We start from the raw sequence: 12330 nt of genomic DNA on the forward strand, positions 1-12330 counted from the left end.
GTCACCATTCTATGGTGGTGGATATAAAAATAAAATTTTGTCAAAATTTTCTGTAGAAATGAAATTTTGACCAAATTTTTTGTACATATGAAAATTTCACAAAATTTTCTATAGAAATAAAATATTGACAAAATTTTTAGTAGAAATAAAATGGTGACAAATTTTTTATAGAAATAAAATGTTGACAAAATTTTCTATAGAAATAGATGTTACGTTAAAGATCGTTTACAAATTTTCCAAATTTAATTAAACCCCAAAAAAAAGGAGACCGAATTATTTTCAATAGAAAAAATGTACAAAATCAAATTCAATTTATTTGCTGAAAAAAAAAAAAAAAATAGAAAATTTTACAAGTTAATGTAATTAGTAGAGATACTTATAATGTTGTCTGCTCAGTGGTCCAAATGGAAAAGAAAGAATCAATTGATTTTAAAATCCACTTGAGTTACTATAATTCGATTTAAAATTTGAATTGAGTGACTTCTCTCCATAAATTGTTAATTCAAAAGTGCTGATGCTTCAATTTCATTCAATATAAAGCTTTCATTGATAAAAACCACTCATTCATTGATAATGATGTGCTGTTGTAATGCATTGATCAGTGAACAACAACAATAAGCTAAAGATCAGTTATTTGTTGCATATCACTCAATCAAAGCATAAACATACTGAGAGAAAGAGAATGAGAAACTTTTTATCAATGAGAATATTTTATCAATGAAACGATTGATATGAATGAAATGAGCAACGAGCAATGTTAAATGTAAATTCATTGATGATAACTACACTATTGATGTATAGCATAAGTACATATTCAACATAATGCAAATAAGTTTAAATATTTATCTAAATCATATTAAATATGTTAAAATGTATTTAACACAATGTAAAGGGGAAAATGGTAATTTAATATGAATATAAATAAAAAATAAATGTATGTTGGATATGTACACTTATCATAAAAATAATTTTAATTTTAACACAATTTTAAAAACATTAAATAAAAGTATATGGTGTGTTGGCGGTTTTGCCAACATTCTCCCCCCTGAAGAACGAAAGTTTTTCCAGATGAGGTTGTACAGGATTACCAGCCGTTGGGAGTATTTTAGTCGAGCCTTAAGCTCCGCTATGCTCCGACTCACAGCGATTGAGAACTGGTTTATCCTTTTTGATTGAGAATGGATGAAGATGATGTTGAGTGATGGTTTAGAGATTGTTGTTGTGATCATGAATAGGTTTACTCTTTTGGTGATGCTAATGTTGACCAGTTGTGTGAAATTTCTGGAAAAAAACAAATTTTAGAAATAGGCCTTTTATAAACTTTATTTTTTGAAAGGATTGATACTACCCTTGTATGTCCGTCTTGACCAGGAAAAATCTCTTGAATACGGCCAACATTCCATTGCCCAGGACCACTTTTTTCGTCGGATACGAGAACCAGATCACCAACTTTGGCTTCCGCTCTGGGTTTTAACCATTTGGGTCGAGCTTGAAGTCGATTTAGGTACTCACCGTGCCACCTCTTCCAAAAATGTTGTTTGAGTTTTTCCACGCATTTCCATCTAGAAAGATGATTGATATTGGTGTCCAACAAAGATGGTTCTTGTATACAGTTGGTCGGTTCTCCGATTAAAAAATGAGCTGGAGTAAGGAAATCAAAATCAGATGGATCAGCTGATAGAGGTGCCAGTGGCCGAGAGTTAAGACAACTTTCAATCTGACAAAGCAAAGTCGTTAACTCTTCAAAATTCAAAACTCTATCACCCATGATACGTTTTAAGTGAAATTTGGCAGATTTTACGCCTGCTTCCCAGAGGCCGCCAAAGTTTGGTGATGCTGGAGGATTGAAATGCCAGTTCGTCTCGTTTTGGCTAAGGGCTTGCAACAAATCCTTTGGCATAGCTTTTTCATTCTTATTATAAATTACCTTAAGTTCTTTTGAGGCACCTATGAAATTTGTGCCACAATCAGAATATAGGTCAGTACAAGCGCCTCTACGTGAAATGAAACGCCTAAAAGCCGCTAGAAAGGCATTCGTGGTAAGGTCTGACACTGCTTCCAAATGTATGGCTTTTGTGACCATACACACAAATAAACAAATATAACCTTTCGAAGTGGCGGAAGATCTTACCGACGAAGCTTTTATCGTTATAGGGCCAGCATAATCAACACCGCTGTGCTTAAATGGACGAACTGGTTTCAATCGTACACTTGGCAAATTGCCCATTATTTGTTGCGCCGACTTTGCTGAGTGTCTAAAACAAACAATACATTTGTGAATGATTGTTTTACAAAGTTGATTCCCAGATATAATCCAAAATTTTCTAGACACATAAGACATAGTTAAGGATAAGCCACCATGAAGTGTTCGCTCATGAGCGTCCGAAATAATTAATGTGGATAGTGGATTCGATTTCGATAATAAAATGGGATGTTTCCTATCAAATGAAAAGTTCGAGTTTTGGAGTCGTCCTCCAACTCTCAAAATACCTTCATTATCAAGAAATGGCATAAGTTTCAGAATTGGGCCATGGCCAATTTGTCGCTTTGAAGATAAAAGTTTGATTTCAGAAGGGAAATCAGTCTTTTGAGAAAGCTTCACTAAAACAAGCAATGAGTGCCAAGTTTCAGAAAATGATAGAATACCATATTTTCTCTTCTCCTTGTATATGCAATTATGTGCAAAACGTAGACATAATGAAGTCACCCGAAGTAACTTCGGGAGACTAGAAAATTTCAAAAGGAGCTCCGGGTACGTTGATGTCTCCGATGTGTGAGCGACAATTTTTTTCTTTCTTTCTTCATCGGAAGTGTATAAATTGGAAAGATTTTCAGGCCAGAAAGCAGGTGGATCATAAAGAAATTGTGGACCATTCCACCACGTCTTGTTTTCAACTAAGTCCCCTGGTAAAATCCCACGAGAGGCTATATCTGCTGGATTTAATGTGGATGGTACATATCTCCAATCAAGTGGATTTGTAAACCGTTGAATATCAGCGACTCTATTAGCCACAAAAACGTTCCAGTTCGATGGAGATTTCCTTAGCCAACTAAGAACAGTCGAACTGTCACTCCAATAATAAATACTGGAAACATCTGTGCTCCTGAAAGAGCCCATAACTTTTCGTGTCAGTTTAACCAATAATGAGGCCGCACACAATTCCAAACGAGGAATTGTAATGGTCTTTATTGGTGAAATTTTCGACTTAGCCTGAATAATATTGACGTGAGTGCCATCCGCTGCCACCACTCTAGCATATACAACAGCTGCATATGCAATAGACGAGGCGTCACAAAAGCAATGAAATTCAATTTTCGTTCCAGGACACAGCCCAATCCATCTAGGAATTTTTAGATTGGCAAGTTTTGGTAGCGATTCTCTATATGAACACCACTGGGACTGGATTATATCTGGGATTTCAGAATCCCAGTCGATCCCATGCTCCCATAAGCTCTTAAAAATGGACTTAGCGATAACAGTTGTCGGGGTTAGCCAACCAAGTGGGTCATAAAGTCGTGCAGCCTCCGAAAGAATCGATCGTTTCGTGGCTAGCACAGGCTCAGTCAATTGGGATTTAAAGAAAAAACAGTCGTCGCACGTATTCCACTGAATACCAAGGGTCTTGACAATATGACTTTGATCAAAATCCAATGTTAGAGACGGATCCCTGTGCTCCACAGGAATAGTCTCCAAAAGATCCTTTGAATTTGTAATCCATTTTCTCAGATTGCATCCCCCATTTCTCAATAGGGAGCACAAATCCCTTTGCAATCTGGTGGCATTTTCAAATGAATCAGCACCAGACAAAATGTCATCGACATATGAATCTTCTACCAATATTCGAGATGCCTCAGGAAATTCAGATTCAAAATCCTCCGCCAGTTTTTTCAACACCCTTATGGCCAAATATGGAGCTGAAGTGGTTCCATATGTAACCGTGTTGAGTTCGTAAATACTAATATCATCGAGAGGGTCATAACGCCAAAGTATCTGTTGGAATCTGCGATGTTCCGGATAGACATCTATCTGCCGGAACATTTTCTCGATATCCGCACAGAATGCTATCTTATGCCCTCTCCAATGCGTCAAAACTGTGGGGAGGTCATTTTGTAGAGCAGGACCTGGAGATAACAAATCATTGAGAGATTCCTTATTGTTATGATGACTGCTGCCATCAAAAACTACTCGCAATTTTGTGGTAGTGCTATCCTCTTTGAACACACCATGATGGGGTAAAAAATAGGAGTTATGACGAATATCTTTGGGGTAAACTCCCACTTTGGACATATGTCCCAATAACTCATATTCCTTCATAAACTCCTTATAACCTACACTATACTGAGGACGCTTCGAAAAAGAAATTTCCAACTGCCTAAAACGCTTCAGCGCATTGAAATGATTGTTATCAACAACAGGAAATATATTGCCATGACATAATGATTTAAATGGTAAATAAACCATGTATCGACCGGACGAACTTCGTTTTGTAGTGGCTCGAAAGTATGCATCGCAAGAAGTCTCTTCTTCCGTTAAATGCCGATTCATGGTTACCTCCTCCTGCTCCCAAAAGGATCGGAGTATAGTCTCAAGACCCAAATTGTGTATATGAATACCATTAATTGACACAGATTCGTCAGAACCCGTAAAAACCCATCCAAAATGCGTATTTTGGAAAAATAAATTTCCATGGACAAATGATTCAGTGGGTATCTGAATCCTGGAAATAACATCAGAACCTAAAATCATGTCAATTCTATCGGAATTATAAAAAAGAGGATCGGCAAAACTGTCCATTTCGATATTGGGCATCGTTATGTGTCTTGACGATGGATCTGGGGTGTATGATGAGAGATTAGACAAAACTAAAGCCCTACAATTCATGACTGGCTTGTTCGTACGGGAAAACAATTCGACGTTCACAAAAAACTTGGACAAAGTCGAATTACCTTCTCCAATGCCAATTACTCGATGATGAGATCTAACCTTTCTAAGTCCTATTAACTGTACCGCAGATTCAGATATAAGGCTGCCCTGTGAACCAGGGTCCAAGAGTGCTCTCAATTGAAAGCGACCACTGTTAGCATTGACAACAAGACGTATCGTATATAGCAAAACTGCTCGAAAAGCGCTGGTCGTATGAGATGTGACCGGATTCGGAACAATGCTATTATCATTCGATGAAGATGGAGACTGTGTCAAAGCTTGATTCAAGTTCTCCACTCCATCCGAATGCAATATAGAGTGATGCAATTCTTTGCATGAAATGCAACGGAAAGGCGAGGGGCAGTTATCATGACTATGTCCCGTACTAAGACAATTACGGCAAAGTTTCCTCTGTGATATAAATTCATATCTCATAGCCAAAGGTAATGCCAAAAACTTAAAACATTTCGATATCAAATGGGGTTTACCACAATGTGCGCACGAATTCACCTTTGCCTTCAATAATTTGCCCGAATGGCAGGAAGTCTTTTTTATCTTAGAATTATTCCCCGAAGTGTGAAAATCGTTATTTAAAGATTCAAGGGTTCTGAATGTCCGCTCAAGGAAATCAAACATCTCCCTGCGAGATGGAATTTCAGTGGAAGACCTTAACGATTGCTCCCAATCTTTCCTGGTTAGAAGATCAAGTTTTTGGGATAGCAAATGAATCAATAACGGATCCCAGCTTCCGGTGTCTACTCCCAAATTATCTAGAGAAGACAAACATTCTCTGGCAGAATCAAGAAGCCTTTTGATGGACTGAAATCCACCATCAGACTTATCTAAACCATAAAGTCTGCCAACTAAATTGCTAACTATTATTCTTTTGTTGTGGTACCTTGATTCCAGAATTTTCCACGCGGAATCATAGTTAGCTTCAGTAGCAGAAATACTCCTAATTAAACTCGCGGCCTCACCACTAAGAGTACCCCTCAAATAGTAAAATTTCTGTATTTTAGTAAGTGACTCGTTATTGTGAACAAGGGATGAATATATGTCACGGAAAGAAATCCATTCCATATACTCACCTGAAAATGATGGCAATGAAATTTTAGGAAGCCTTGCGTCAACCCCTATAGTCGTATCAGAACGATTATTTGGAACTGCGAATGTGCTAGCAAATGGAGAATGAGATGCCGATTGCTGAGGCAAAGAATCAATAATTTTACCCCTAAATGTAAAGTACAAATCGGAGAAATCAAAATATAGATCGTCCGCTAAATAGGGAACATCAGAGGCATTCAAGGCTTCATCGTGGACCCTTTGTAAAATCTCCTGATGTTGGCTCTCAAAAACGTTGAAAACATCATCAATTCGTTGTCCCAATGAGGACAAAAAACCCGAAGTTTTTTGAGAATTTGGTTTAGAATCAAACCTCTGCTCATATTTCCTCAGCAATTCTAATGAATCTCTTTGCATTTGTATTATTCCATCTAAATCCGCCATTCCGATATCAAATACACGTGATTTGCCTTAAACCAAATAATTAACACGTGATTCACTTAGTATTTCCACAAAAATAAAATCAATAAAAAAACCGAAAAAAATACGCGAAATATTCCCGGGTTTCGGCACCAAAAATGTTACGTTAAAGATCGTTTACAAATTTTCCAAATTTAATTAAACCCCAAAAAAAAGGAGACCGAATTATTTTCAATAGAAAAAATGTACAAAATCAAATTCAATTTATTTGCTGAAAAAAAAAAAAAAATAGAAAATTTTACAAGTTAATGTAATTAGTAGAGATACTTATAATGTTGTCTGCTCAGTGGTCCAAATGGAAAAGAAAGAATCAATTGATTTTAAAATCCACTTGAGTTACTATAATTCGATTTAAAATTTGAATTGAGTGACTTCTCTCCATAAATTGTTAATTCAAAAGTGCTGATGCTTCAATTTCATTCAATATAAAGCTTTCATTGATAAAAACCACTCATTCATTGATAATGATGTGCTGTTGTAATGCATTGATCAGTGAACAACAACAATAAGCTAAAGATCAGTTATTTGTTGCATATCACTCAATCAAAGCATAAACATACTGAGAGAAAGAGAATGAGAAACTTTTTATCAATGAGAATATTTTATCAATGAAACGATTGATATGAATGAAATGAGCAACGAGCAATGTTAAATGTAAATTCATTGATGATAACTACACTATTGATGTATAGCATAAGTACATATTCAACATAATGCAAATAAGTTTAAATATTTATCTAAATCATATTAAATATGTTAAAATGTATTTAACACAATGTAAAGGGGAAAATGGTAATTTAATATGAATATAAATAAAAAATAAATGTATGTTGGATATGTACACTTATCATAAAAATAATTTTAATTTTAACACAATTTTAAAAACATTAAATAAAAGTATATGGTGTGTTGGCGGTTTTGCCAACAATAGAATTTTGACAAAATTTTTTGTAGAAATGAAAATTATAAAATTTTGACAAATTTTTTTGTAGAAATGAAAATTATAAAATTTTGACAAAATTTTCTATAGAAATAAAATGTTGACAAAATTTTTTGTAGAAATGAAAATTATAAAATTTTGACAAAATTTTCTATAGATATAAAATGTTGACACACTTTTTTATAGAAATAAAATTTTAACAAAATTTTTTATAGAAATACAATTTTCAAATAATTCACAAATTTGACAAAATTTTCTATAGAAATAAAATGTTTACACATTTTCTGTAGAAATAAAATGTTGACAAAATTTTCTATAGAAATAAAATATTGACTACATTTTTAATAGAAATCAAATATTGATAAAATTGCTTATGGAAATAAAATTTGACAAAATTTTCTATAGTTCTATAGTAATAAAATGCAAACAAATTTTTCTGTAGGAATAAATTTTTAACAATAGTTCCTATACAAATACTTTTCTGACAAAATGTTCTATAGAAACAAAATTTTGATCAAATTTTTTACAGAAATAAAATGTTGGCAAAATTTTCTATAGAAATATTTTTTTTCTACAAAATTTTTTATAGAAATGAAAAATTTTTTATAGAAAAAAATTTTAGCACAATTTTCTTTAGAAATAAAATATAAACAAAATTTGGATAGAAATAAAATTTTGACAAAATTGTCTACATATATAAAATGTTGACATTTTTCGATGAAAATAAAAGTTTGCAAAGTAATATTTATTCGAGGTTGTTAGACAAGAATATTAAGGGTAGATTTGTTTGGTAGTTTTTTGTAATTTTTGTCTACCCATTTGGGTATTTTTTTTTTTTTTTTTGGCTCGACTATACAGGAGACGAAAAAGGATATACATTTGAATGGCAAATGATAGGACAGGATCCTGTTCCATACTCGCTTGATATAAAAATCTTATTGGATCTACACAGTAGAAATAGCAGAATAACCTATTGTTCAAAAACTGAAACAGATTTCTCCGAGACTGGTTCATAAGGACCTGTCTATGGAGTGCTACTACTAAAATGCGCCAGGACGTGTTCTTAGGAACGAGTCCCAGGCATGTCCTAAAGTGTAAATTTACCCCGTCAAGGACAAACCCATGTTAAAATGACCGGTCCTTTCCACAGGTTTTGACCAGAACTAGGACTAGTCCATGCACACGAGGGACTAGTCCTGTACCGGTCCTGTGGTTGATCCATTTCCCGTAGGGTATGTTTCTGTACTCTAATCCCCAAATATAAAAGGCAACCTTGTAGTTAAAGGCACTATTGTCAGAATAAACTCTTTTTATACCCACCACCATAGAATGGTGACGGGGGTATAATAAGTTTGTCATTCCGTTTGTAACACATCGAAATATCGATTTCCGACTATATAATGTATATATATATTCGTGATCAGGGAGAAATTCTAAGATGATATAACGATGTCCGTCTCTCCGTCTGTCTGTCTGTCTGTTGTAATCACGCTACAGTCTTCAATAATGAAGCAATCGTGCTGAAATTGTGCACAAACTCGTCTTTTGTCTGCAGGCAGGTCAAGTTCGAAGATGGGCTATATCGGTCCAGGTTTTGATATAGTCCCCATATAAACCGACCTCCCGATTTGGGGTCTTGGGCTTATAGAAATCGTAGTTTTTATCCAATTTGCCTGAAATTTGAAATCTAGAGGTATTTTATGACCATAAAGAGGTGTGCCAAAAATGGTGAGTATCGGTCCATGTTTTGGTATAGACCCCATATAGACCGATATCCCGATTTTACTTCTTGGGCTTATCGAAAACGCAGTTTTTATTCAATTTAACTGAAATTGGAAATCTGGAGGTATTGTAGGACCACAAATACGTGTGCCAAAAATTGTGAATATCGGTCCATGTTTTGGTATGGTCCCCATATAAACCGACCTCCCGATTTGGGGTCTTGGGCTTATATAAATCGTACTTTTTATCCAATTTGCCTGAAATTTTAAATCTAGAGGTATTTTATGGCCATAAAGAGGTGTGCCGAAAATGGTGAGTATCGGTCCATATTTTGGTATAGCCCCCATATAGACTGATTTTCCCGATTTTACTTCTTGGGTTTCTAGAATCCGAAGTTTTTATACTATTTGCCTGAAATTGAAAATCTAGAGGTATTTTATGACCATAATGAGGTGTGTCAAAAATGGTGAGTATCGGTCCATGTTTTGGTATAGCCCCCATATAGACCGATATCCCGATTTTACTTCTTGGGCTTATAGAAAACGCAGTTTTTATTCAATTTACCTGAAATTGGAAATCTAGAGGTATTGTAGGACCACAAATACGTTTGTCAAAAATTGTGAGTATCGGTCCATGTTTTGGTATGGTCCCCACATAGACCGATCTCCCGATTTTACTTCTTGGGCTTATAGAAACCACAGTTTTTATTCAATTTAACTGAAATTGGAAATCTAGAGGTATTGTAGGACCACAAATTCGTGTGCCAAAAATTGTGAGTATCGGTCCATGTTTTGGTATGGTCCCCATATAAAACGACCTCCCGATTTGGGGTCTTGGGCTTATAGAAACCGTAGTTTTTAACCAATTTGTCTGAAATTGGAAATCTAGAGGTATTTTACGACCATAAAGAGGTGTGCCGAAAATTTTGAGTATCGGTCCATATTTTGGTATAGCCCCCATATAGACCGATTTTCCCGATTTTACTTCTTGGGTTTCTAGAATCCGAAGTTTTTATACTATTTGCCTGAAATTGGAAATCTAGAGGTATTTTATGACCATAAAGAGGTGTGCCAAAAATTGTGAGTATCGGTCCATATTTTGGTATAGCCCCCATATAGACCGATCTCCCGATTTTACTTCTTGGGCTTATAGAAACCGCAGTTTTTATTCAATTTACCTGAAATTGGAAATCTAGAGGTATTGTAGGACCACAAATACGTGTGCCAAAAATTGTGAGTATCGGTCCATGTTTTGGTATGGTCCCCAAATAAAACGACCTCCCGATTTGGGGTCTTGGGTTTATAGAAACCGTAGTTTTTAACCAATTTGTCTGAAATTATAAATCTAGAGGTATTTTCGGATCATAAAGAGGTGTGCCGAAAACGGTGAGTATCGGTCCATATTTTAGTATAGCCCCCATAAGAACGATCTCCCGATTTAACTCCTTGGGTTTCTAGAAACCGTAGTTTTTATCTGATTTGCCTGAAATTGTAAATATTCTCGTATTTTAGGTTCACAAAAACGTGTATCGGATTAAGTGTTTATCGGTTCATTTGGTAATGGCTCCATATAGACCGACTTCACTTCTTGAGGGTGTATAAGGCGCACTGATCATGAAAATTGCTTGAAACTCAATGTAAAATTTCCAGATTTTACTTCTACAGATTTAAGATTTCAAATCAAGACGTTATTTTATAATTTTCTTGCACACTTACAAGAGATGGTAATGATTCCTCTAAATCTCAAACAAAAATGGTTTTTATAAATCCAGAATCTGATATAGTCCTCATAGGTGAAATCTTTAAATTTATCTTCGGGAAGTGTCCTCAAGTAATCAAGCCCTCCTGAAATTGCAAAGGAAACCCTAATATTTGGGTCATGGTGGTGGGTATTTAAGATTCGGCCCGGCCGAACATAGTGCTGTATATACTTGTTTACTTATCACTCCGTCCCAACAAGTCTCATTTCAAATTCCACCCCATTGTGCACACCATCATACATATCCTACGAACTTGTAGTAACACCCAGTCAGATACAATGCAGACCATGTACACAGAGGTCGCATGTGCAACTGACTTAGGCCACGACACGTTATTTAAAACATGATTACGTTGTCTCAAAGCCTACCCTGCAATAGTGCAATGGGTCAGCCAGCACATAACGTTCATTTCACTGAGATTGGGAGAGCGGAACTCTTATAATACGGGCTAAAATGTTCAATAAGAAACAAGGGGGGGGGGGGGGGGGGGCAAGCGTAACATTTAAAGGGGGCAAACAAAAAGTAAAATAAAACAACATTCACACACAGACATCTCTACATATGACTAAGGCACTTGTACCGGTAGTAACAACAACTATATGGAATACAAGAAAAAAAATCATTTGCGATCGTGGGAATTCTCAGTGGCAACAGGTGCAGTAAGATGCCGCGCCATCATCATTAAGAGGTTAACAGAACGCTTTAAATTTTCAAAAGACAGAAAGATAGCCAACTAAATCACGAAAACGTTTGAACTAACAGACTTACTTATTCCGCATGCACATGTGATACACTTATGGTACTCATGTCCAAGCCACCACTACAGGTAGTTCTAGTTAGCATATACACATGTATGTCATTGAGCACAGTGGTCCAAAGGTCAGTGTAGTGACCAAAATTGTGTTAACGTTCTTCAAGTATGATTGTAAGAAAATAAAAATTATTTATCAAGCGGTATTAAAAGCGGTTTTAATTGCACTTTTCCGATGCAAAGAAGGTTTCGGTAACATGTGAAACCCTTCAAACACATATAAATTTGAACCAAAATTCTTTACACTTCAACAAAATCTTAAGAATTAAAATGGTCTAATGGCCTATGAAGGAGCACAATATTAGTAAAACAACAAGTAAGGAAAGTCTGAAGTCGGGCGGTGCCGACTATATTATACCCTGCACCACGTTGTAGATCTAAATTTTCGATACCATATCACATCCGTCAAATGTGTTGGGGGCTATATATAAAGGTTTGTCCCAAATACATACATTTAAATATCACTCGATTTAGACAGAATTTGATAGACTTTTACAAAATCTATAGAGTCAACATTTAAATTGGCTAATGCACTAGGGTGGAACACAATTTTAGTAAAAAAAAATATGGGAAGCATTTAAATCTGAAGCAATTTTAAGGAAACTTCGCAAAAGTTTATTTATGATTTATCG

At 35.4% G+C, this 12330-nt stretch overlaps 1 protein-coding gene across 1 annotated transcript; it reads right to left on the bottom strand.

Moving 5' to 3' along the window:
* Window positions 1-273: 273 nt before the first annotated feature.
* On the bottom strand, window positions 274-6700 carry LOC142229729 (uncharacterized). Its single transcript, XM_075300297.1, has 2 exons — window positions 1349-6700; window positions 274-1281 (listed from the first exon to the last, which is right to left on the bottom strand). Exons 1-2 carry the CDS (start codon window positions 6428-6430, stop codon window positions 1255-1257), a joined length of 5109 nt encoding a protein of 1702 aa, XP_075156412.1. The 5' UTR covers window positions 6431-6700; the 3' UTR covers window positions 274-1254.
* Window positions 6701-12330: the final 5630 nt, after the last annotated feature.

This window comes from Haematobia irritans, chromosome 3, assembly GCF_050003625.1.
Source record: "Haematobia irritans isolate KBUSLIRL chromosome 3, ASM5000362v1, whole genome shotgun sequence".
NCBI classification, from domain to species: domain Eukaryota; kingdom Metazoa; phylum Arthropoda; class Insecta; order Diptera; family Muscidae; genus Haematobia; species Haematobia irritans.

Coding starts and splice junctions, on each gene's coding strand:
- LOC142229729 (XM_075300297.1), bottom strand. CDS start 6,430: ATGGCGGATTTAGATGGAATAATACAAATGCAAAGAGATTCATTAGAA. Junction 1,282..1,348: donor GTCAAGACGGACATACAAGG/GTAGTATCAATC, acceptor GTTTTTTTCCAG/AAATTTCACACAACTGGTCA.